The sequence below is a fragment of the Lepidochelys kempii genome, chromosome 22, assembly GCF_965140285.1.
Source record: "Lepidochelys kempii isolate rLepKem1 chromosome 22, rLepKem1.hap1, whole genome shotgun sequence".
In the NCBI taxonomy this organism is placed as follows: domain Eukaryota; kingdom Metazoa; phylum Chordata; order Testudines; family Cheloniidae; genus Lepidochelys; species Lepidochelys kempii.
In genome coordinates, this window is record NC_136401.1 from 15,696,145 (window position 1) to 15,723,839 (window position 27,695).

A 27,695-nucleotide genomic window follows, 5' to 3' on the forward strand; every position below is an offset into this window, starting at 1 on the left:
GCGCCTCTTGTAACCCAAACACTCTTCCTATCTTAGGGTACTTTACCCATGGAGACAAACTGCAGCAGGTAGCTCACGTCTGGACTCCTAAGCCTATTACATACACCGGTCTTCTGTGCTCAGACACCAGCCCTTTGGAGGATGCAGAATTGTCCACATAATGCCACATTCATCCCTGGTGTAACTGGACTGACGAAAATGGACCCAGAGAACCACAGATGCTAGTACAGCCACTGGCATAAAAGACTCTGGGAACTTCAACTGATGGATATTGTTTAGACACTAGACTCTCCAGGCCAGATTCTCAGGTGGTATGAATTGGTATAGGTCTGCTGACAGTCCAAGATCTGGGCCAATCTTCACCTGTGTTACCAATACTATGCCCCTCCACAAGCCCAGCTTTGGAACAGTCTCTTGGAGGAAACCCTTCGATGTGCCAGATCCCCAAGGAGTCAGACTCTTCCTTCAGGATCAGCCTCACTGCTCAGCCTGTCCAGCGGAAATGGACTCCTGCTCAGAGACTTGTACACTGTCCAGGGACTAATGCACCTCCCCCAATACTTGCAATGACACTCAACCAGTGGTTCTCAAAACAGTAGGGTTTAATAATCAAGTGGAACCCAGCACTGGATGTCCTTAGGTTAGCACAGAGACATAAAAGTTTAAGCACTGTCCATTCTGGTCAATCCACAGCAATTCACCAGCGAACTCCATTTTCAGGCTGTCTCTCCCTCTGACTTTCTTCCTGAGTCAGTTCCCAGATGAGAGAGCTCCCAGCTTCTTCCAGAAGCCAAGTGCCATACTCCTACCTCATACCTTTCAGTCCTTTGCTCTAGAGCTGGGATCTCTGCTCTGCTTCCTTGCTGAGAGTCAGGATAATTGTCCTCCCCCTGGGCCATTGGTTGCTCAGTGGCAATGTCCTGGTGACTGGGCTTTCCAATGTCTTCTCAGATTTTCCATTGATATGGGTCACCTTGGCCAGGTTTTTTTTTTTAAATGACCCATTCAGTCTGCTCAGACAGCTAGGTGGCCCTCACACCCCTATGTCTCTTAGTCTTCCCTGAGAGCAAACTTCCCTGTTTCCCCCACTGGGTAGCAATGCAAAACATGGGGGGAAAGCTGAGAGACACTTAGGATTCATACAAATATTACAAAAAAATCCCACTTTGTCACAACACCCATCCCTGTGGTGTCGAAGCTGCTGTCATATGTGAATGCCTGGGAACATGCATGCTGAAATAATCAGTGGTACAGGCTGGACAATTGTGGATTCAATCACAACCAGCGTTGAGGCTCCAGCTGAAACCATCCTCCTCTAGGAAATGCCAAAAATTTCAACTTGTTCCTTAACGCTGTAACTCACCCCATTGTATCCGGGGATGACAGCATGTTCCGTGGGGCATGTTCTTTTGGAGAGCCTGGTGATACCGAGAGATTAGGTCAGCTGGAGCCACAATATTCCAATATTTTGTAGCTGAACTTCTCAAAATTTCAGAAGTCGTGAATCCAGGGGCTGGGACTGGTTATGTCTCTGCTAGACACGAGGTCTCAAGATTTCAAAACTTTGTACACCATAACCCTGATTTAGCGATGCACTTAAATAGATGCTTGAAGTTAAGCTGGTTGTTACAACCTGGCCTGTATCCCACTGTATGGTCCCCAGTCTGTTCAGAGTAGACCCAGGCATTGGGTCCCATATGTTTTTAAGCCAGCTAGGTGCAGGTAGAGTCTAGTCACTATTTCTAGCTCTGGGCACAAAATAGGGCACAAAATCAGTGTCTGAGACCTCCCAAGACCCTTCCTCTCAGGCACTTACACACATTCCCCAGAGCTCCAACTAAGTTTTGGCCACCCCAAGCTTCTAGGTTAGCCCCTTTGGGGACAACATGGCAGGAAAGCATGGAACACAGGCTTAGCAGAGGGATTTCTTAACCACACACACCTAACTCTTCAAGCACTCAAGAGTTAAAGATCTTGGAAACAAAGCTGAAGTCCTGAGAGGCCCCCCTCACTTGAACTGATCTCACCTTTTCTTGTGAGCCCAAGGTTTGCAAGAGGTTCAGTCTAGGCAGAGTCCCTCCCTCACAGAGCAGCACCCAGTTCTTAGCCAGACAGACCTCTGCCTCTCCTCTGTGCGCTTCACTGGGATGCTCCAGCTCCCTCCCCAAGTCACGCTGGCCCCTCTGTAGAAAAAATATTGTTCCACAGGAGAGAGCCAGTGGTGGAGAGTCATTCAAAGTTGATGGCCCCAGATTCCCACCTTGATGGCTTCCCTGTGATAGTCCTTCAACTAGGTGTCAATCCCTTTTCCCAGGTAAGGCACCTGTCTGGAATGCATTTCAATAGGTTGGCCTCAGGCAAGTTTAGATATGCATTCAATGCATACTGCATAATATAATTTGATACAGACCTATCCCACTCTATGACACAGATGTTTATGTGCTTTCCTGAATCAGGGCCTTTATATGAAAGCTAGGAAACGAGCATGGGTGCGCAAGTTCAGACAAACTGCAAGATACATTTTAAATGAATGTCTGAGCAAGTAACGATTTCTATAAATAAAAAACATAACAGAGTTCAGATTAGATACATATAGCTAGTTAATAAAGATGGTGGCTTTCATCTCTAAGGATCTCCAAGCAATTTGTATATTCATACATAAACTCTGTCACTATAGAAAGCATTTCACGCACCAGTAAGTGCATCCACCTCAGGTGAAGACTGTGGCAGCTAGTAGGCAACACATAGCAACCCTTCAGAACAATATGGGACAGATGAAGTGGGTTTTAGCCCATGAAAGATTATGCCCAAATAAAATGTGTTCGTCTATAAGGTGCCACACGGACTCCCCAAAGTAAAGAAGAATATTGAATCCAAATGAAACTACACAAGGGGGTTACAAATGCAATTACCCTAGCTGAAATTTGGTGGGGGGTCTAATATCTGAGCTCTTGTGAAAAGCATTGTGGGATCTTTATTGCCCACAAATGGCTAAGCCTTGTTTCTCTTCTGAAAGACAACACTTCCAGCAATGCAATGACCCCAGTGGAATACGAGGGTGTTACCTCCAAGTGAGACCACCGCTTACTGAAATTGCCAACGCTATTTCCTGCAGCATCCTGCATATTCCCACATCTTATTACTGACCTGGCCCAGCCCTGTTTAGCTTGTGAAATCTGACGGGTTAAGAGCACAACATGGCATGGCTACTACTATGGAAGCATCAGCTATGCATGTAGAAATATTATTTTTGTGTGTACATTGAAGCCAGAAATCCCCCCGTTGGTCATGTTAGTGGCTGAACTGCCTCTAGGTGTTTGGATGAGCAGAAGGAAGATTTTTAGAAGATGCATTAGGTCACAGGAGACAGATTGATAAGTAGAAAAACAGTCCTTTCCTGGACCTCAAGAGAAGGTGGTTTAGATAAAGATGTGATTAAATAGCCCATTTTGGATCTTCATAAAGAGATTTGAACAGTCAAACACACTGAGAAAAGCAGGCTTTACCTGTAATGACAAAACTGCCCCATCCATAACCCTTTTACTGCAGGCTTACTTCAAACCATAGCAATTTACAGATGCTTTCCTTACAAGAACAAGTTGATACATTTGCTTCCCTTTAGATATAAAGCAGCAGTGGCAAACCATGCATGAATTTGATTAAGACCTGTTCTTTTTCTATCTGTTCTAGGAATGGCATATTTGTAGCCATATGCATTAAAATACCTCACTCAACCTAAAAAAAAAAGAAAAGAAAAATAGTTTTAAAATAAAATGAAAAGAAACCCACAAAAGCCTTTCTTCTTTCAAACCGTTAATCATCTGTGAAACAAAATGTCATTTTTCAGATGCAATAGCAACATTCCTAGAATCAGTCAGCTACATATCTTAACTGTGATGTTTAGGAGCAATTCAAAAAGCGTGAAATCTGAGAACAATATTAAAGAATATTAAAATTTTTGCTGTGATATGGTAAAACATCTAAGCTACTTTTATTAATATTAAATGCAATGACAGCATTAGCATCATATTAAAGTTGAGAAGTCAGATATTCAAAAAGTCAGGCAATCCTTAACTCTAAAGGGCCTGGTTCTCCTCTAACATTCATGTAAATCATGAATAACTTTATTGTCGTTAAAAAATGGAGGACTTGTGGCACCTTAGAGACTAACAAATTGATTTGAGCATAAGCTTTCTGAGCTACAGCTCACGTCATCGGATGCATCCGACGAAGTGAGTTGTAGCTCACGAAAGCTTATCCTCAAATAAATTGGTTAGTCTCTAAGGTGCCACAAGTCCTCCTTTTCTTTTTGCGAATACAGACTAACACGGCTGCTACTCTGAAACCTGTCTTGATTGACATTAATCACAGAGCTGTGCAGGTACTGGATTTTCTGTTTTGTGGGAGATTCCACAATTTAAAAAAAAATTTTTTTTAAATTCTGAAACAGAACAAAAACAAATGAAAAAACTGACATTTCCTGAGAAACAAAATTCTGAACAATAATAGTTTTGGGTTAAATGAAATAAAACTGAAACATATTGTTCTGATTTCACTTTTATATTACACTATATGTTTCAGAATTTTAAAAAATGAAAAGACAAGTCATTGCAAAATAGGAATTCAAAGCGTTTTTCTCTGAAAAGGTTGAAATGGAACATTGTCACCTCATCAGGATGCTCCATTCTGTTTTTTTCTTCCAAAATGAAATGTCATCAAACTTGACATGTTTCCACAAAACATTTCACTTCTGGTGAACTGGCATTTCCAACAGAAAAATTTTCCAGTCAGAAAACTTCCAACCAGCTCTTATTAAATGTACACTGGTGTAAGGGAGAGGGGAATCGGCTGCAAGATTTTTACCATGTTAAATTTGGCCACCTTGCAAACCCTGCCTGTTATCTGGCAGAGGTTAAATAACACAAACAGTGATACATGGAGGAGGTTTGTGTTAAACAAAAAAAAGGGGAATAGAAAATGCTTCCATGCAATTCAAACACATGACACAATGAGTGCGCAGAACAAAGAATCAAGGGAAACAATGCACCATTCTCATTTCCTCTCCTACTAAGAGCTGCTGGAAGGACATGGGCTATATTCTGGAGTGGGACACACTTGCCAGGGAGTCCAAATGGGAAATGGACCCTGGTAACACCCACACAGCCAGGGCTGTTTGCTCAGCACTCCTCTTCTCTCTGCCCACTATGAAGCAGGTTAGGAAGCCCTCCCACAAATGATGCTCTACTTACTAGCTCTGCCTGGGGATGGGGGGAATAAAACAGAATGAGCATGACACTCATCAGACATGAGGACCAGAAAAAGGATTATATGCAGGATCCTAAAGTGATCAACAGGCAGAGGCAGAGGATTACTGCTTCAAATGGTCTCTCAGATGCCGTATGCGAGGCCGGGTCTATGCTTAAAAATTAGATTAACCTAGCTACGTCGCCCAGGTCTGTGAAAAAATTCACACAGTGAGTACTGTACTTAGGCTGACCTAACCCTGCAGTGTGGATGTGACTAGGTCAACAGAAGAATTCTTCCACCCACCTTGAGGGGATGGATTATCTGCATAGATGGAAAAAGCCCTTCTGTTGACCTAGGAAGTGTCTATGACACTAGAGCAATTGCTGCTGCAGCCCCTAGCTGTGCCACTGTAGTGGCTGTAATGTAAATATGCCCTGAAGTTTTTAGCCTACCTGTCTCATGGGTGATGGGCTCAGATGTACCAATAGAAATGCAAGTATTTCCTGACCTGTACGGTATTTACCCAATGCAGAGAAACGACTCCATGAACAACATAGGTGCCTGTTTGGGGAATCAAGGAGCAGACTCTTGATGTCACATGTACAGTGATGAGCATCAGAATTCCCATTAAACCGTCTGGCCACGGAGGGGTCTCCGTACCATGCAGGAATCAAGGCCGAAGGTTATGAAAAGTAGTTACTGAAGATGTCCAGCCAATGCCCACTTTTAACATCCTACAGTCTCACCCTTATGGGAAAGCCCTACAGAATTAAACAGAGATGAAACGAATAGGGTTTTATAGTCATTGAATAGGATTGCATAGAAATTGCTCTAAAAACCTACATAATTTAATGTTTGCAGTGTTGCTGTAGCCATGTGGGTCCCAGGATACTAGAGAGACAAGGTGGGTGAGATAATATCTTTTATTGGATCAACTTCTGCTGGTGAAAGAAACAAACTTTTGAGCTGACAAGGAGCTCTGCATAGCTTGAAAACTTCTCTTTCTCACCAACAGAAGTTGGTCTAATAAAAGATATTACCTCACCCATCTTGTGTCTCTATGTAATGTCACATACTTTCTATGGGCTTTTAAAACCAACTGGTAGAGGAGAATTACAGCCTTGCTATACTATGCTCGAAAAGAGAAGACTGCGGGGAGGGCAGGTTGTTTTATAACAAGGACGGTGATCAATTGTTCTCCATGTCCACTGAGAGTTGGACGTAAAGTAATTGGCTTATTTTGCAGCAAAGGAGATTTAGGTTAGATATTAGGAAAATCTATCTATCTCTAAGGATAAGTAAGCACTGGAACAGGTTACCTAGGGAGGTTGCGGAACCCCTGTCATTGGAGGTTTTTAAGAACAGATTAGACAAATACCTGTCAGGGATGGTGTCACGGTTCCTTCCCCACCCTGAAAGCTAGGATACAGATGTGGGGACCTGCATGAAAACCTCTTAAGTTTACTTTTACCAGCTTAGGTCAAAACTTCCCCAAGGTACAAACTATTTTACCTTTTGCCCTTGGACTTTCGCTGCCACCACCAAACGTCTAACACCGGTTACTGAGAAAGAGTTCGTTTGGAAACGTCTTTCCCCCCAGAATCCTCACAAATCTTACCCCCTTTTTTTCTGGGGAAGGTTTGATAAAAATACTCACCAATTTGCATAGGTGACCACAGACCCAAACCCTTGGATCTTAAGAACAATGAAAAAATATTCAGTTTCTAAAAAGAAGAATTTTAATAGAAGAAAAAGTAAAAAGAATCACCTCTGTAAAATCAGGATGGTAAATACCTTACAGGGTAATTAGATTCAAAACATAGAGAATCCCTCTAGGCAAAACCTTAAGTTACAAAAAGACACAAAAACAGGAATATCCATTCCATTCAGCACAGCTTATTTTCTCAGCCACTTAAAGAAAACAGAATCTAATGCATATCTAGCTAGATTACTTACTAAGTTCTAAGACTCCATTCCTGTTCTGTCCCTGGCCAAAGCATCACACAGACAGACCCAGACCCTTTTTTTCTCCCCCCTTCCAGCTTTGAAAGTATCTTGTTTCCTCATTGATCATTGTGGTCAGATGCCAGCGAGGTTATCCTAGCTTCTTAACCCTTTACAGGTGAAAGGGTTTTTCCTCTGGCCAGGAGGGATTTTAAAGGTGTTTACCCTTCCCTTTATATTTATGACAGGTGGTTTAGGTATATTTAATTCTGCCTCATTGTTGTGGTCTGCACTAGATGACTTCTTGATGTCTCTTCCAGCCATGCATTTCAATGATTCTATGGGTTAAACTTAAAAAAAAATTCTATTGGAAGGTAATCATATACTATTGAATTCCAGAGGATGTTTCTGGAAGGGGCAGTCACTATAGGTTTGGGGAATTTTGGCAGGGCTGGGAGGACCACAAATAACCAAAGGACTTAGGTGACATCTGACTTAACACTCTTCAGTGTTAAAAAAAATAAAAATAAAGCCAGCTTTTAAGTCTTGGATGGGGTTGTGAAAAGCTGGTATCTAAAGCCACAAACCTTCAGGGCACATCTAGACAGAGATTAATCTATATTAGGGAAGCTGACAGCAATATAGGGTGTAAATTTCCTCTAGGAAAACAGCTCAAGAGTTTTAACACACAACATACCACAGTTTAAAAAAATTACTTAGCACCTAGTGTAAACAAATACATTGGTGTCTTAAGATGCTGGACCAGCTACCATGTTTGTCTCTGCGTGACACCAAGCACTAAGTTGAGCTTAAGAATGTGTCAACTGAGAAATTTGAGCTAACACGTTGTAAAACCCTATTTCTTTTCCAAGCCTAGACATGCCTTAAGTAGATTATGTCCACACTTAAAACGCTACAGTGGCACAGCTTCAGTGTAGACGCTCATTACAGCAACCCATTGCTGTAGAATCATAGAATATCAGGGTTAGAAGGGACCTCAGGAGGTCATCTAGTCCAACCCCCTGCTCAAACCAGGACCAATCCCCTGTTAATCCACCTCCCTGAGAAGCTGTCGCTAGGTCCATCCACCTAGAACTGCCTACAGTGGGGAGTTCAGTGGGCTGAACTACGTCCTTCAGGGGTGTGGATTTTTCACCCTCCTGAGTGATGTAGCTGGGTTGATCTAATTTTCCAGTGTAGACCTGCCCTGTTAGAGAGTTCTGCAGTGGAAATTTTGTACGCATGTGAATTTCAGGCTACATCTACACCACAGCCTATGCTGGCCTCAGGCATGTAGCTCAGGGGTGTGAATAAACTGCCCCTCTGAGCGACGTAAGTCACACCGACATAAGCGCTCTTGTGCACAGCACTATGTCCCAGCACAGCTTCTTCTCTTCGCGGAGGTGGTTTTATTATGCGGATGGGAGAGCTCTCGCCCACTGGCATAGAGCGCCTTTACCAGACACGCTGCAGTGGCGGTGTGGTATGTGTAGACATCCCCTCATATACGGAACAACGTGGCAGGCCATGACACTTTAGCAGCATGATGATGAGGTGTCTGAGGAAAGGGTAATACCCCTTTAAATAGCTTGTGAGCACCACTAGAGGGCAGACCAACTTTTAAAAAGGAAAAAGAAAAGGACGACTTGTGGCACCTTAGAGACTAACCAATTTATTTGACCATAAGCTTTCATGAGCTACAGCTCACTTCATCGGATGCACGAAAAAGCTTATGCTCAAATAAATTGGTTGGTCTCTAAGGTGCCACAAGTCCTCCTTTTCTTTTTGCGAATACAGACTAACACGTCTGTTACTCTGAAACCTTTAAAACGGAAGACTACCCTGCTCCTATGCCCTACTTCACTCGGGGAGCTGTGACAAACCTGTGCCTTTAAGACACTTTCAAAGCTAGAGAGCCATTCAGTGTCTGAACATGGGGTTTTGATCTTCCCAATGCTCGTGGCAGAGTAGTGTTTACTACAGTGAGCGGCCCCACTAGATTATAATGAGACTATTCGCCAAACTGGGCATCACACTCAGTAGGAAACTTCTGCAGAACCCACCCACTGGACACCTGCAATGCTGTTGTAGAGAATCATAGAATATCAGGGTTGGAAGGGACCTCAGGAGGTCATCTAGTCCAACCCCCTGCTCAAAGCAGGACCAATCCCCAACTAAATCATCCCAGCCAAGGCTTTGTCAAGCCGGGCCTTAAAAACCTCTAAGGATGGAGATTCCACCACCTCCCTAGGTAACCCATTCCACTGCTTCACCCCCCTCCTAGTGAAATAGTGTTTCCTAATATCCAACCTTGACCTCTCCCACTGCAACTTGAGACCACTGCTCCTTGTTCTGTCACCTGCCACCACTGAGAACAGTCTAGATCCATCCTCTTTGGAGGCCCCCTTCAGGTAGTTGAAGGCTGCTATCAAATCCCCCCTCGTTCTTTTCTTCTGCAGACTAAATAACCCCAGTTCTCTCAGCCTCTCCTTGTAAGAGAGGCACTTAGAGACACACAGGCAAAGAAAGGAATGGTGACATTGCGATGTACGTACTGGTTTCAGCTGTCTCATATTCGCTGTCTCTCAGCAGCTCAAAAATGTCCACCTCCACTTTGGCTTTCCCCACTCGCTCTGGTGCACGGTTAATACGGTTCTTCGCTAGAGTAATAGACAGCCTCTCCCCTCTGCTGCACTCCATCGGGTCATCCAAAATGGCAGCTAGGAAACAAGGTGAAAGGTCAGCAACGGAAATCGGTCCGACTATCCTGGCAAATTTTACTGGCCAGTTTGCAAAGCTGGTTTTCAATAGCGCATGAACCACCTAGATAATTATATCAATAAATAAGGCCCCAATCTTGCAGCTGGATCCAGGCAAACTGAAACCTGCACCCAGGCACAGACCTGCTAAAGTCTTGTACTGTCATCAGGCCTTGCATAGGCATAGGGTGAGCTACGCGCATTTCCGCTAAGCTCTGTTTGTTTTACCGTCACCTCACCCACCCTCACCCTCTCTGACTGTTTCGTCCCCTCTCACATGTACATTGTGAGCTCTCAGAAGTCGAGCTTTGTTACCTGTCTGTGCAGTGCCTAGCACCGTAGGACCCTCCTCCTTGACTGAGAGCCCAAGATGCTACCCTAGTACAAAGCATACAGTAGCGTGTTGTGTACTTGGATCCATGGGCAGGGGCAGGTCCAAGATTTGTATTAATAACCAGAACAATTATGATTTGCTGAGATTTATGACATTCTCTCACACACACAAACCCACGCACACAATGGACTTTGTTCGTTCATTTAACAAAGTCTCTATGCTGTGCTAACACCAGCAAATCAGCTCTCACAATCTGGATATTTCCGGAAGCAAGTGGGCCCAGGTGGGAGTGATGGGAGAAATATTTTTCAACAGACGGCACTTGATTCTTGATCTTATCTCCTGGGCCCAAATTTGCTGTCCATCAAGGCGCAGCGTAAAACCATCTGCCTATTCAAATCCATCCTACGCGGGGGAGATCATCGTGCACTTTGTGTTTGTTTGTTTCTAGAAGGTAAAAATAGATTGGCGTTTAGCAGCATTAATCTAAATACTTCACAGTGTGTTAGTAAAATTTCTGCAGTAGCGTTTTCTGAGTCTTGTTAATAACAGAGCTCATGCAGGGCTTAGCTATTAAATCTTAGCTGGGGAGAGAGCATCGTTTTTCGGTATGTGAATAAGAAAGGGCCCGATGCTTGTCTCCCTCACACTGGTTTTATAACAGCATCACATCCACCAAAACAGAGTTATGTGGGTGTAAATCTCTCTCTCTCACACACACAAAACACTAGCTACAGCAATTGGGGGCCTCGTTCAAGCTTTGAAATGCATCACTTTTCTGCAGCTTTTTTTGGCGAAAGAACTGACAGATGAAATCAAGCAAATTGGCTGTAATCTGAAGCGCAGTGCTGCTCTAACAGCAGAGGGAGAAAGCAAGAGAGCCGACACACAGAGGGCATATGGGAAGTTAAAGGAAGATGTTGGCGAGGGCCAGCGGTTTTCAACCTGTGGTCTGCAGATCCTTGGGGGGGTCCACAGACTATGTCTCGGATTTCTAAAGGGGTTTGCACCTCCATTCAAGAATGTTTAGGGGTCCGCAAAAAGGTTCAAAACCAGTGGGCTAGGCAAAAAGAGAAACTCCCAGCTGGGACCAAAAGATCACAAAGTCATCCCAAGAAGCTGCCATTTGAGCCAGGTGATGGTATCTCTGTCATCAGTCACAAGAACTGTAATACTAGATCGAACCCATGATCCATCTAGCCCACTATTCTGTCTCCAGGGGTCTGCACCAACTGTTTAAAGGGAAGGTGCAAAAATCCTGTGGCAGGCAGTTATGGAATAACCTGCCCCCCGGGAAAGTTTCCTCCTGATGCCCCATTCGCCAGATGTTTCAGGCTGAGACCCCCTGAGGGGCTGAGAACTAGACATGATTCTGGGATAAACACACAAGGATCAAATTGTGGTTGGCCTGGGCGTACAAGGAGACCCATGCAGGAGGTAGCTGCACCGCTTCTGAGCTCCTCTCCATGAAATTTCAATCTATGGAAGGCATAATGCCGGCACTCCCGTGTTCCTCAGCTGTACCCCACCCCACCTAGCCCCCACAGCCACAACCCGGACCTATACCACTGTCACCCAGGTTCATTCCAAAGGCTTGGAAACCTGAGGAAACATTTTGACCAACCTGGCCTACGCTGAGAGTTTATAAGGAAACCCCAACTGGGCCCCTGGGATTTGGGGTTTCATTTCACACAGCTCCAGCTTCAGGCCATGGCTCTAAAAGGCAGCGAGCCCCCTCCTTCCCCTCCATTAAGGGATAAAACTTCCACTGCAATGAAAGGCGAGGCACACCCATGGATGGAAAGCAGGTGAGAGAAATAAGCCGGATATTGCGCACCTCCCTCCTCCCGCTCAGTTATTCAGGAGTGTCCCAAGGTCAGTTTGAGAGCTCCAGAATGAGAGCCAGCCAATGCTGCACCAGGCAAGCTGGTGAGAAATAGATAGATAGATAGATAGATAGATAGATAGATAGATAGATAGATAGATAGATAGATAGATAGATAGATAGATAAAGTTCACAGTGATCTGGTCGCCTCTAATGAGAAGCACTCCAATCTGGCACATTTCACCCGCAGCGAAAGCTTGTTGTGATTTTAAAACAAGCGAAGTGGCTGCATCATCGGGGCTATTAAGGATGTGTTTCTGGAGTGTTTGGGCAGCTGACAAGCAGAATCATCTTTGCATTACCAGGTTTTCCCACCCCCCACATCCACTTCCCCTCCCGTCTGGCGTTTACAATAAAACAACATGTCGTGTCAAATGTCGGCTTGGTAGCTGGGCTTCTATATGACACGGGCTAGTGGAAGACAATTCAGACCTTGCAATGGCAGCTGTAAAGCCGTCAGTCATTCAGGGCCAGCACTTAGCTTGAAGTACAAGGAGCAGAGTATAAAAGGGACATGACATGTTGAGATTTCCAGTCAGTTCCATTTGTTTATTTTTTTAGGTCACCTAAGAAATTTGCCTGGCCGTGTTATAGTTTGTACCGGGAATGAATGAGAAAGAAAGAAAACATTACAGAGACTGGTTTCAGAGTAACAGCCGTGTTAGTCTGTATTCGCAAAAAGAAAAGGAGTACTTGTGGCACCTTAGAGACTAACCAATTTATTTGAGCATGAGCTTTCGTGAGCTACAGCTCACTTCATCAGATGCATGCCGTGGAAACTGCAGCAGACTTTATATATACACAGAGAATATGAAAAAATACCTCCTCCCACCCCATTGTCCAGCTGGTAATAGCTTATCTAAAGTGATCATCAGATGGGCCATTTCCAGCACAAATCCAGGTTTTCTCACCCTCCACCACCCCCACACAAATTCACTCTCCTGCTGGTGATAGCCCATCCAAAGTGACAACTCTTTACACAATGTGCATGATAATAAAGTTGGGCCATTTCCTGCACAAATCCAGGTTCTCTCACCCCCTCACCCCCCTCCCAAAAACCACACACACAAACTCACTATCCTGCTGGTAATAGCTCATCCAAAGTGACCATTCTCCCTACAATGTGCATAATTAAGGTGGGCCATTTCCAGCACAAATCCAGGTTTTCTCACATCCCCCCCACCCCCATACACACACAAACTCACTCTCCTGCTGGCAATAGCTTATCCAAACTGACAACTCTCCAAGTTTAAATCCAAGTTAAACCAGAACATCTGGGGGGGGGGGGTAGGAAAAAACAAGAGGAAATAGGCTACCTTGCATAATGACTTAGCCACTCCCAGTCTCTATTTAAGCCTAAATTAATAGTATCCAATTTGCAAATGAATTCCAATTCAGCAGTTTCTCGCTGGAGTCTGGATTTGAAGTTTTTTTGTTTTAAGATAGCGACCTTCATGTCTGTGATTGCGTGACCAGAGAGATTGAAGTGTTCTCCGACCGGTTTAATGAATGTTATAATTCTTGACATCTGATTTGTGTCCATTGATTCTTTTATGTAGAGACTGTCCAGTTTGACCAATGTTCTCATGTTGCAGAAAGTCAGAGCCAGCCTTAAGCACAGGGAACATAAGCACCTTCCTAGGACCCCAGTCTGCAGAGACTGCCAACATCTCTTATCCCCCTCTGACAGCAGGAATAGAGAGTGGGTATCAGGTACCTCCTAGATTCCATCATCCTACTAGATCTGGGGTTTGATGGGAAAAAATATTACGGCTCATTATGTCCCCAGTCACTAAAGCTGGTCGTCAGAATCGCCTCTCTGTTTAAGGAGTCAAATCAATCCCAATTCTACTTACTGCAATAACTCTCAGCACACCATGACTAAACCTAGCAACCAAAGTAGACAGTGGTCTACGAAGCTCCAGCAAACATGGTCGGTCATCTAGGACTTCACCTGGAATGGTATACTGAACAGTCTGGTTTCCTGTAACTTCAGGTGGGGAACAGGGAAAGAACTTGGATCATCTCACTTGACAGCTATCAGGATGGCAGGAGAGAGATCACTTGATCATTATCTGTTAGGTTCACTCCCTCTGGGGCACCTGGCATTGGCCACTGTCGGCGGACAGGATACTGGGCTAGATGGACCTTTGGTCTGACCCAGTATGGCCCTTCTTATGTTCACTATACTTCAAATTATGCTCCACTTAGATCTTCATCGCAGCAGTGGGGAAAGAACTCAGTTCCTCTTTCTCCAAAAGCACAAGATCCTAGCTCCTTGAGCTAAAGGAACTAGGACACACAGCTAAGCAGTTTTGATTCCAGAAGGCAGAAGGGGCACCTATACAAAGTTGCCAGTTCCTTCAAATATCTGTGGCAGATTCCTAATTCCCTGCAGGGCTTGTAATTTTGTGTCTCTAGTTTTTGCACATCCGCATGCTTACTGTGAGACTAATACATTTGTACCAAATATTAAGCCAGCCCATGAATCTGACTCGGTAATGAGGATGAACTGAGCTTTATTTATCATTCCATCTAGCAGACCAAAAGATTAATTTAATATTTTAAAAGGTTGATTTTAAAACTTTATGTCTGGGGACACATTGCCAAATCTACTCTAATAGCAGCATCATTAAGTGCAGACTAAAGTCCTTATTTAAATTCACTTTCATCTAGTCCCGTCTATAAAATATGGAGAGATGCATCAAGTAAATCTTAATCCTGAAAAATTTACACCAATACTTTGAACTTCATTAGCCACAGAATGGCTTCACTGCTTCTCTCCCAGTCATAATAAATATCTCCTCCTTAGACCTTTCAGGGCTTTCCTGTTATAGAATCATGGGCAACCTTCAGAAGTGGCCACTTGTTTGTGGGCTTGACTTAAAACCATTTGGGATTTCAGTGCTACTTAGCAGCACCCGTTTCTATTGGAGTCAGTAGGAGCTGTAGCTGCTCAGGGCTTCTGCAAATAAGCCCCAAAGTATCTCAAGCAGAGCTGGTCAGGAAACGGTTTTGGTTCTTGCGGGAAATTTTGAAGATGGATAAAGTTTTAATTTAAACTCTTCTGAAAACTTTTTAGGGTTTGCATACCCCCCTCCCAGATTTGCCAAACCCTGAAACATTTAATCTGAAACCTATAAAACGGTTGGGTCAATTGTTCACATTTCAGCTGCCAAAATATAGTTTTGGTTTTCGTTCACCCCCCCCGCAGCAGTTCCCCCCACCTTCCAAAAAAATTCCGTTAAAAAAAGAGGTTTGGCAGAAATTTACAACACACCCCACCCCCCAGCACAGCTTCTCTTGAAAAAGTTTTTTCCAACAGTAAATTTTCAACCATCTCTAATCTTAAACAGGGCCCCCCAAATTAGTGAACTCTTGCAAATTGGGCCATAAACACTTCATCTATGAGCTCACCTGGTCGTTAGAGAGATGGCTGATCATATTCCTCCTCCTCCTTTTATCCAGCTGCTAAAGTGCACGAGAACAACAGCTAAAAATACAGTCAGTACGTTCCTCACCTACCTTTCCGTGTGAGTGATTGCTCTCATTGTCAGGGGGATGAATGGGAGGGGATGTGTCCACCAAATACATGTCTAGATTAAGAGTTGAATGTACACTGCTGCAAATGTCTGCAAACCCCTGATGCAAGCTGTCCACCAACAAAGAGTGTTTCTACAACGTTTTCTAGTTTTCTATGCATCTGAGGAAGTGAGCTGTAGCTCACGAAAGCTTATGCTCTAATAAATTGGTTAGTCTCTAAGGTGCCACAAGTACTCCTTTTCTTTTTGCGAATACAGACTAACACGGCTGTTACTCTGAAACATGTTTTCTAGTGTTTCTAGCAATCTCCCAAGAGATGGTGGCTTCTACTACAGCCCTTGAGTGATTATTCCAGGGTATAAGACCCTGATCCCACGAACACACAGAGGATTCGTTTTAAACAGAGGGGAAACTACTGAATGCATCCGATGAAGTGAGCTGGAGCTCACGAAAGCTTATGCTCAAATAAATTTGTTCGTCTCTAAGGTGCCACAAGTCCTCCTTTTCTTTTTGCGAATACAGACTAACACGGCTGTTACTCTGAAACCTGTCAATGTGAGAGGTTTTACTGTAGTGTTTTCACACTAACCATAGCACAGGAGCAAGAGCACCACCCTCCTCCAACTTCTCTCCCCTACTCTTGAAGAAATTCCTCTACGAAAAAGAGAAGCGTACATTCTCCCTGATTCGGTCAACCCCTGTCTGTTCTGCTGACCCTGCCAACATGAGGACCAGTTAGTTCCAACAGTCTGGGTTGTTTTTGTGACACGGAGAGCTGTCCGCTTGGAGCCGCGCTGAGACTGACCAACTCACCCTATAAAGACCACCTGCCAATTTTCAGACAGCAATTAATTTCATCTCCTGCTGCCTTAGATTTAACCAGTGCCCAAGAGGCTAAAAGCTCTGCATTCTATTCCTCTGAACCATCCACTCCCCTTGTGCTTTTACTCTGTGAACAGTATTATAACGTAAGCAAAGAGATGAGACTATTGCATGTTTATTACATATCACTACTTAATTCATGATCCAACCAAGATCTAATGAAGTGCCATTTTACAACAGCAACAGGGAACAGATGGAACTGGAAAGTTTATATACTGCTGCAACAACACTGTTTGTTGACCTTTCCCAGTTAAGTTTATTAAGTGCCGTTAAATCTCTTAAGATGGCTTTCGTACCATTGGGAATACACTGACAGCCGACCATCAATCAAAAGCAACTGTTATTTCCAAGTTATGGTCTTGAATATGCAATGTTATGGAAGCATGGACTTGAGGAAAGGACTTCACTTCCTAAAGTCCAGTACTCTGGGGTCAAGAGGTCCATTTAGCCAAGGTATTTTCAAGGTGCATACCACTCATACATCTAATATGTACTTCATATTTTTTGTATTTATGTCCAACCCCTTGTATGTTCCAAAGACGATTTGTAAGCTCAAAACTGAAGTTGTATCCTGAGTTCAACCCAAATAATGCAGAACAGCTAAGTTCAATCCAGATGCGTGCTAGCACTTAAACTGAACTCAGAATCCTGGAAGAAAAGGAGTACATCGAATGCATCCGATGAAGTGAGCTGAAGTGAGCTGAAATAAATTGGTTCGTCTCTAAGGTGCCACAAGTCCTCCTTTTCTTTTTGCGAATACAGACTAACACGGCTGCTACTCTGAAACCTGTCAGAATCCTGGGTTTTCAATCCTGCCCTGACAAATGATCAAAAGAATGCGGTTTAATGTAGCTAGCTCTTTAGCATTGGAGCCAATTTAAGCATCCTGGGCGGTTCCAATTCTCAGAAATGTGTTATCCCCTTTGAAATGCCAAGAGCCCCATTCCAACACACCAGCAGTAATGCTCTGCCACAGAAAATAGCTCTGCAAGGAGAATCGTCCTCCCACACCTCTTTCCTGTTCTTCTCTGCACTTTGTGCACAGATCATAGGCCCGCTGCGTTGCTATTACCACCTGATTTTACCTGCTCACAATTTAATTGGTCTCGTAACCTAAAATTGTTCGGATAAAGCGGTAATTCCAATTTTGGGGTTAGGTTTGCTTATTTTGTGAATTTCCCCTCAGCTGGTTACAATATCAGCCCTTCAGGCTGTCAATTCAGTAAACTGTGAGAAATTTACAAACTCCCTCATTACAGGTATGTCAAGTAGAACTCCAGTGGGGAAACAGCTGCATTTGTGTTTCCATTTTAGTCTCATTGAAAAAAAAAAAAAGATACCCAAGCTTCAGAGTCTCTCCTTCAACACCAGACTTGAGAGCGCTCATCAGATCAGCACAGCAAAGGGCTATTTATTGCTTTCGGCCAACATCTGAAATCTGCATTTAAATGGAGCTTCCCTCTCCTTTATGCGATCCAGAGAGAGTAGAATTCAGGAGAGAGAGAGAATGAGGGAGAGGAGGCGAGAAACAATAACCCAGCACAGGGCCTTTGCGTTGCCACAGCTTGAAATGTAGCATCTCTTTTCTCTTTCTTAATAATTGCTTTGTGTGCATTAAACAATGACAAAAAATAGCTATGCGAACAGCTGCCCAAAATTGCCTAGGATGGCAAACAATGGATTCCAGCTCTGTCCTACGTCCCTGGTGGGCCTGCGAAAGATGCGGACTATGCGGGGAGGGGGGGTATGTTAATACTCAAATGCCACATGTCTACCAGACAACTATGGGAAAGTCTTATCTTTGTGCCTAGGTAAACATGGTCCATCTGAGGAAGAACGTTGCCAGGTTACTGGATGCTATTTCCTCCTTTGCATGGGCAGATGCATGCTGTAATCTCCGGTAAAGCAGCTCTCGTTGCACGGAGAGGAGTGGTATCTCTTCCCCAGAAGCCCTAACCGCCTGCCACTGAGACAAGACAGTCACAGGCCACTGTACCCTACGAGGGGTTAGTTTGAGTCGCTCAAGGGTGAACTTCTCAGTGGCACTCAAAAGAAGCTGGATCAGCCCCGTTCAGCCTTGCCTGCTCCCGCAGAACCACCACAAAACCCTTTCACAGTTGAAACAGGAAAACATTCAGGCTCTCATTCTGACGGCAGGTGCCTGGAAGATGGGTCTTGTCTCTTCCTCGCTCACTCCCCTGCCCTTCGCTTCACGGGTGGGAACAAACACTCTCATGAGACAAGATCATGGTCTTCCGAGAGAGATCACCTGCTTTGCAGAATACAGATTTTTGGGGACAAGGCGGTCAGCTGGCTGCACTAGCATGAAACAGCAACAGTCTGTTGGAACCAGAGATGAGTCTGCGAAACAGAAACATTGGCTCAGAGTACTCTGTCTCTTGTAGACGCCAGACATGAAATCTTGGCTCCACCGAAGTCAATGGCAAAACGCATTGATGTCAAGGAAAACAAGGTTCCACCCCAGATGCAAAAAATGCCAAACTGTGGCAAAGCTCCAATTTGGTTTCAGTAATCATGGAGCTTGGGAACTGGGAAAACCTGTGTAGGCCCCAGAGACATGTGGGGAGCAGTCCAAAATTGAGGCAGAAGTGTTGGGAGAAGGATAAGTAAATAGCTCAACCTCCCCTGGATGCTTGTGGGTATAGGATGGTGCGCGGATATATAGGAGGCATATTAAGGCAAGGAATAAGCTGCTGGGACTGTGAGGGGAAGGCACTACCCAAGGCACCCTGATCATGAGCAGAACAGGCCATGAGATCAGACAAGGAGGTCCTCTCCATCTATTCTGAGCAGTCCCAGACTGGATAGTACCAAGAATCCACATCCGGAGGGATCCAGTTTAGACCCTGCCATCTACCCTGCTGGTCAGAGACGTCATCCATTCCGAAGGTGAATACCTGCGGGCCACCCTGCTGTGGCGGCCTCCGAGACAGCATCAGAAAGGTGCCATGAGATCCTGCAAGTTGTAAAAGTCGCAGAGGCGGGGTCTGTGGAGCAGCTGTTTGATAGTTTGAGACCAAAGCTGTTCACAATGAACCCACGTTCCTTGCTCCTTCCTCTAACTCTACCTCAGGTGACTTGCAAACGCTGCCACACAAAAATGAGATTTGGAGACTGAAACCTTTTCTCAGCCGAGGTGCCCCTGCGAGGGGATTAACATGGCAATGGCAAAACTGGGCTGGAACCCTTACAAATCACCAGCCTCTTCGGTCCTGGGCAGAAATAGCAGGAGATAGAATGAAGGGGCCCCAGGCTGCCCACTGCAGGATAGGAGCGAAATCAACAGACTTGTATCCCGCAGGAAAGAAACCAGAGCCCGGACATACAGAGAATTTCAGAACTGTTCCCCCACAAAATGGGCGAAGTTCTAGGGTGGGAGAGCTGGGTAGTCATTTGATCTGTGTCAGTGTGGCTTATCTCTAGCTTTCATTAAAGATAAGAAGGAAATTGTGGATCCATGTTTTGGTATCTTCTGCTGCCCCAAAGCGCAGCGTGGAAGCAGGAGACCGTTCTGCTCTTTAGGGTTGCTTCAGTCCATCATCAACATAGGAACCAACTAGGAAATTCAAATTCAGAACCTGGATCCTCCTTTCCCCCGCCTCCGAAGTCTCGAGGTCTTTGTAGCTGGAATTGTGTTTCTGGGATCTTTTGTTTCAATATTGTTGAGTTGAGCTGGGCTTTAAGAGGAAGCCTGCCTGTTTCATGGTCTCGGGTGACCACCAGCAGCTGCGGTTGTTACAAGGATAGCACTAAAAACCCTGACAAGACGAGCTAACTAGGCAAGACCAGGAGGAGAGCAAGAGCTTAATGAAGTCAGTGGAGAATTTGAACATGGGGTTGGGGGAGATATAGCTCAACAAACTCCCAAGCCCTTGCAAGACAAAAACCAAGGAAGCAAGAAATAATATTTAAAGATTCTAGGTCTTTAAAGACAAGCTAGGAGGAGCCTGTCAGGGTTTATAGCAGCAATGATGGACGTGAGAGGCCCGCTGTGTGTTTCAGCTGTTGGATTCTGCATTCGAAAGACAGCCAGCAGCAGCTGGGTTTTGCAGAGAAATCACCCACAGCATGGTGACGCAGTAAGAGAAGCCACTCCAGTGCCCTAAGTGACCCTCCCGCATCCATGACACTTCACCTCACAGACTGCTCAGATTACACTAACTAAGAAGATTCAGCCTGTTAAATCCATCTCCCAAGGAGTGTCCAGATTGCTCCAAATAGTGGTGCTATTGAACGCCTGCTGAAGGGTGCAGTTTTCAGTTAAGTCTTATAACCAAGACCCTAGTCACACATGCTCACTTAAAGAGTCCACAGCGCCTCCCCACCAAAGGCAGGAGATATAAATGTATATGTCCTGGTTTAAATCTAAGATAACTGCATTTTGGTCTCTCTATCTCTCCCTCCACCCTTCACCTTAGTTCCAACTGATATCTACACTTCCTTTCCTAAAATGGCATAAAACATTCCTGAATGGCTACAGTGTTTCACCCCAGAGGTGGCTGCATTTTACTGGTGAAGTATGAGGTTAAGTCTGTAAAATGCTTTGGAAAGAAGTGTTGTGACAAGATCAATGCTTCTAAAGTTGACACTGCTGTAACTCTCCCAGATTGAGCCTTCCTTCAAGATTTAAGAGATTAGGGGCCTGATCCAGCATCAATGGGTGTCTTTCCATTTACTTCAATGGGTTTTGAATCAGCTCTTAAGTAAGCAGGGAGTGGGGCCCATAACCTTTTTAGCATATACTGCAAGATCTCTGCATCTGGCCTGTACAGTCATTTTACTCTTTCTTCAACACTTGCTTCCCTCCTTTGAGGGACACTGGGACTTGAATATTACTAAACAGCATCCTTGCTGAGTTGTTTCAGATTGGCAGTCACCAATGCATTGCTGAGGCTGCATGGCTTGAATTGAGAGACCGGTGTGCAGAGGTGCTAGACTCATATTTCCAAGCTTGCCACAGCTAACTGATTAATTGCATATATAGGGAGAGCAAATAGCCTCAGACATATCTGCAATATCAAGGTGAGAAGAGGAAAAGAATAGGAAAGATTTTGTGCTTTCTCCAATGGGGAGAGCTTCTGGATATTCACCACCTAGCCATAACAGCTGAAGGACCTAACAGAGATTGGGGCCTCATTGTGCTAGGTGCTGTACATATGCATAGTTAAAGACAGTCCCTGTCCTGAATAAGCAGATAAGGGATGTGTGAAAGGATTATCGTCTCCATATCATAGAGGGGGAAACTGAGGCACAAGGAGGCAAAGTGATTTGCCCAAGATCACAAAGGATGTGTGTGGCAGAGCCAGTAATTGAACCAAAGAAGTCTCCTGATCCCCTGTCCAGCATGTTACTGACAAGACCATGCTTCCTTTTTGGTTATTAACAACACTACCACTATTACTTAATACTTATGAAGCACCTTCCACCCACAGACCTTAAAGTGCTTTCCAAAATGGGGGGGGGGAAGGGAGATGAGCTTTATTAGCCCCATTTTACAGATGGCAAAACAGAGGCACAGGGAGGTGAACTGATAACATTTACAGATGACACCTAAACTGGTCAATGATTCAGAGCAATCTAGATCGCTTGGTAAACTGGACAAAAGCAAACAATATGCATTCTAATACGGCTAAATGTAAACGTACACTTCTCGGAACAAAGAATGCTGGCCACACTTACGGGATGGGGGACTCTATCCTGGGAAGCAGTGAGTCTGAAACAGAATTGGGGGTCATGGTGGATAATCAGCAGAACATGAACTCCCAGTGTCACGCTGTGGCCAAGACAGATAATATAACCCTGGGATGTATGAAGAAGGTAATTTTGAGTAGGAGTCAAGAGGTTATTTTGCCTTTGTATTTGGCAATGGTGCAATCCCTGCAGGAATACTGTGTTTGGTTCTGGTGCCCACAATTCAAGAAGGCTGTTGATAAATTGGAGAAGGTTCTGAGAAGATCCACAAGAATGATTAAAGGATTAGAAAACATGACATATAATGATAGACTCAAGGAGCACAACCTATTTAGTTTAACAAAGAGGTTAAGTAGTGACTTGATTACAGTCTATATGAGGGACAAACATTTAATATTGGGCTCTTTAATCTAGCCGAGAAAGGTAGAACACGATCCAATGGCTGAAAGTTGAAGCTTGACCAATTCCAGCGGGAAATAAGGCATAAAAATGTTAAGAGTCAGAGTAAGTAATCACTGAAACAATTTGCCAAGAGTCCCAGTGGATTCTCCCTCACTGACACTTTTAAAATCAGGATTGGAAGTTGTTCTAAAAGATCTGCTCTGGGAATTATTTTGGCGCAGGTCTCTGGCCTGTGTTATACAGGAGGTCAGACTACATGATCACAATGGTCCCTTCTGGCCTAGGAATCTATGACCCATCCAAGGTCACCCAGTGAGTCAGCAGCGGAGCAAGGAAATGAATGCACGAATGATGTGCTTGCACAGCACCATACTGAACACAGATAAAGAATCAGCCCCTGCACTAAGAAATTTATGGTTTAATTCAGACACAGGCAATGCACTTCAGAAACAGCCCGGTCTCTAAGTGGTGAAGATGACTTTGATGGATTGTAATAGGAAAGCCTCCAGGAGACAGGTGTTTTAGGGAGAGAGTTGAATGTGCAGCTGCCAGGTGGCTGAGCACCACTCAAATGTCTAGGCAGAGGATGCTTGGTGCAAGAGAAAAGAGAGGGAGTTTTAAGAGTAGGAGGTGATTATGAAAGCATGGAAGAATGATAACAAGGGAGTTCATTTCAGGACAGTGAAGGGGAACAGAAAAACATGAGAGAAGAGGTGGCAGGTAACCCTCCGCCCACTTCACCCACATCACAAAAGCCCCAGACATATTAATTAAACTGCACGAAGGTGCTTTATTGAATTTGGAACAGTGAGACCAGAGCACTGGCTGATGCACCTCAGGATCACTTTCATCTCTTTGCTTTGCAATCAGAAAAAACAACGGTCCCCGCTGAGCTACATCAAAATGAGATGCTAAAGAGTCGCTCCACCAGTGGTGGAAACCTTTCAGATCCAATTTCCCTCAGTCTGTTCATCCTTTCCTTCTTACCTAGTCCCCAGGAATTTAACAGATTGTTTTAACATCTTACTCCCTTCTCTCTGGTGGGCAGTGTTAATTGAGTTTTTGCTAACTATTCTTTGCTCCCACAGGAGAAACAAGTCAGGGATCCTTTCCTCTGGACCCTTTTAAAATGGTTTCATTCCCTTGCAACCCTCTTAGTTGCAAAAGGGCTTGTTGCACCCGTCCCAGTTTCTGTGTTTGTTTGCTGCTTACAGAGAGAGTGACCCTGCATTAATGGGGGAGAATTAGGCTCTCTGTTACTTTTTCAAACTGATGCAAGGGATGCAAAGCGCAGCTTCCATTCGACCCCAGATTAGCACTTGTTCCATTTCTTTTTCGCCCCTCTCAGCCACAGAAAGACTGCTCTGAGCTCGCTCCGTACAGCTGCTGCACTCACGTTACCACCCTTGTCTCAGTTTGGGATCCACAGCGGTAATATGCGTGCACACTCTTATTTGTGCACCGGTCCCGGGACACCTCTAATTGGTCCATGCATCTTCTACAGTGCCTAGGGAAACTGAGATTCTCTATGGCTTTGAGAATACACAATGCGTGGGAAGTGCAGTGAAAAACAAAAAGGAGTAACAAGCATGTGTGAGAGAGAATACGTGCACCCAATTATACATCATCGGGAGATGGTCGGACAGGCAGGCAGAGAAGACTGCACTAATAATCCCTTCTATCAGGCACCCACCTGTCATTTTTAAAATACTTGACAATGTTACAGTGCCTTTCATCCAAGGATCTCACTGCAGTTTACAGTCAATACATGAAGCCTCACAACAATCTTGTGAGAACATAAGAACAGCCAGACTGGGTCAGGCCAATGGTCCATCTAGCTCAATATCCTGTCTTCTGACAGTGGCCAACAGCATTATCTCCGTTTTAGAGATGGGTTAACTAAGCACATCAAGGTTTAGGCTAAAATTGTCAAAAGTAGCCACTTAACTTGAGCCATCTCTGGCCAGTTGCACGGAGCTGACTACCTACTAGGCGAGATGAAGTCAAGAGAAGCCTCTGGTGCTCAACTGTTCTCAGAAATTAGGCCCTAAGTGTCTCAGTTGGGTACCCAAAATACATGGTCACTTCTGATAATTTGAGCTAAATGACTCACACAAGATCACATAGCGGAGATTAGATCCCAAATTTCCTGATACCCAGTCCTGAGCCTTAACCACAAAACACAACAACACATCTTAGGCACCTACATGGTTTACTCCTGGGGGAATTCTGCACCACTGTGCATGCACAGAATTCACGTCCCCCGCAGATTTCTTTGCTTCCCCAGCAGAAAAATGACTTTCTGACAGGGAAGCAAAGGGAAGCTGCAAGAGCAGTCATGTGCTACTCTTTAGCAGAGCAAGTTCATCATTTCAAGCACCCAGAGCAGCTGGTGGAGAGGTAAATCACTGTAGGGCTGGGGATACCCCAGCCAGTGACTCCTACCCTGAGCCAAGATCAGCTGCTAGTCTTCGATGGGCTGGAGGTAGGAGTGGACAGGACTGCCCCTTCTCCTGCAAGGAGTGGCTGAGTGTCACACCCACCCCCAGAAACCTCTCTCCAGTTATGGGAAGCTCAGCATCCTCCCCCGTTCCTCCCCCCTTTGCTCCTCAGCTGTGGGGGGACAGGTCTCTGTACAGGGAGCTGCTCCACATCCACCCAACTCCCATCCATCCGGACCTCCCTTACCCAGACACCCCCGCCAAGCCTCACCCCGTACATCCCGAACCCCACCCCACTGAACCTCAACCCCTGCATCTGGATCCCCCCTGCACCCAGACCCCCAACCCTTCACCCAGACCACCCCCACTGAGCTCCCTGCACTCAAACCCTCACTCTGATGCCCCACACCCTGCACCACCCCGAGCCTCCACAGCCAGGCCCCCACGTCACTGACCTCCGGCTAGCTGCACCCAGACCCCTCCGCTGAGCCTCAACCACCTTCACCTCAAAGCCCCTGCACCTGGAGCCCCCCCACCACGAGCCTCTGTGCATCCAGATCCCCCCATACCTAGACCCCCCCCAGTGAGCTGCCTGCACACAGATTGTCCCACACAGAATCATCTCACCCCACACCTGGATCCCTCCACACTGAGCCCCTCCACACTTGGATCATGCCTGGGTGAGCCTGCCTGCCCCACACCTGGTGCACCTGGCACAGAGGGGCAGGGCCCCAGCGTGTTTTTGGGACAGGCCCAGGCCTTGTGCTGTGTCAGGGTCGGGTGCAGCCTTGCCACCGAGTCCATGTTCTGGAGGTCGCGGGGAGGGGGCTACAGGGTGATCACCCACCTTCGTGCAGCCAGTGGCCTGTATTCCCCACTGCCATGCTGGAGCTTCTGCATTTATTTACTGACAAATAAAACTTGCAGAATTTTAAAATATTGTGTGCAGAATTTCTAATTTTTTGGTGCTGAATGCCCTCAGGAGAAATGGTTCCCATCATTGTAATATCTGAGTAACTCAAAGGCTTTAATGTATTTATCCTCATGATATCCCTGTGAGGCAGCACAGTGCTTTTATCACCCTTGACCAGGTGGGGAACTGAGGCCCAGAGAAACTAAGTGACTTACCTAAGATCACACAGTCAATCTGTAGCAGAGCAGGGAACTGAACCCAGATCTCCCATGTTATAAGCTTGTGCTCTAACCACTGGCAAACATCCTTCTTAAGACTACCCTGAGGTTTCCAGTACAATGTCATTCACTTTGCTACACAAACAATTTTTGTCGGACCCTTGGGTGGGCACTTCATATTGATTCTGCTGGATCTATCTGAGAGAGAAAAGAGGGAAAGCGTGAGAGAAAGAGGTTTAAAGATGATGAACAGAAACAGGGAAAAAATAGAAAAGAACCCAAGAGGCAGGAAAAATAAATTGTATAAAGTAAATTAAAAACCACAGTGGAAAGTGTTCGTGAAGAAGATGAAAGAAACACAAAGAAACATAACTCAGGACACTGAACAACGCAAGAATTAAGCATGAGAGAGGTACCAGAAGATAACCAGGCTGTAAGGTGGAACAGAATGGTGGGATTAGACTGGAACTGAGACCTACTCCAGTTCATGAATGAGAAATAACAAAACAGTCAGACTTGTCTTGTAAAGCAGAGGTTGAGTGGAGGTTCTCATAAGTGAATTACATCCCCTGTAGTTTATGACGATGCTTCTTAGAGAGGATATTGAATTAGTTACATTAATCCATCGAGGAACCGGATCAGGTTCACAATGATAAGCTTAAAGAATAGAGTTATCCAAAGGCTGCGGTTTATGTTATAAAAAAGCCAACATTTGAGCTGATTAGTTAAATAAATTTGTGGTTCAGATCGTTAAATCCCGCTTGCTTTTGCCCACCTTCATGAGAACACCAACGGCAGCCACGGATGCCCAGTGATTGCGAGCCTGAGCACAAACGAAAAGGGATCCTTGGAAAGCCGGGAGAAGGATCTGGCTCAGCTTGTATTCCAGAAGGTGGCACAGGCCTCTCACTGGGGGATTGCTCTTGATGCTGTCGGACAAAAAGCTCGATTTGCTGGCAGCTGTCGATGTTGTACTTCACCCAGCTTTCAGCAGCTACGATGGCATCAAAAGCGACACTAATAAAGGCTTGAAGACCAGTGGGCTACACCAGCTGCACTTACTGATTCAACTCCTTTGATTACTCCAGCCCCCAAAAATGGCCTGGAAAAATGAAGTGCTTTATCATCCTTCCATCCTCTGTGTAAATGGTGACTCTGAACCTTACGCTCCAGGAGGGCAACAGGTGGCATTACAAATATTCTGACCTAGCACCCCTTCCTTCCTTGCATTCACCTACAGGGTTCATCTACACTGCAGCTGGGGGGGTCATCTCCAGCTCAGCCAAACGTACAGGCGCTAGCTTCATCTGAGCTAGTGGACTAAAAATACCAGCGTAGCCACAGCAGTGCGGGCTAGCCACTCAACGACTCTCCCGAGGCTCTCAGACAGTTTGTGCTCAGGCGGCGAGCCTTGG

General features: G+C 45.2%; 1 protein-coding gene across 7 annotated transcripts in view; it reads right to left on the bottom strand.

Annotated features, from left to right (window-relative positions):
* GRIK4 (glutamate ionotropic receptor kainate type subunit 4) overlaps positions 1-27,695 on the bottom strand; it is a 305,217-nt gene that overhangs the window by 114,350 nt on the left and 163,172 nt on the right. For all 7 annotated transcript variants that reach the window (XR_013634901.1, XM_073321250.1, XM_073321247.2 and 4 more), the window contains exon 3: positions 9,747-9,911. Coding sequence is in view for 6 of the 7 variants with exons in the window: in XM_073321250.1 (XP_073177351.1) it covers positions 9,747-9,911 (165 nt within the window). In the remaining variant the exon portion in view is untranslated. The remainder of the gene's footprint in view (positions 1-9,746; positions 9,912-27,695) is intronic.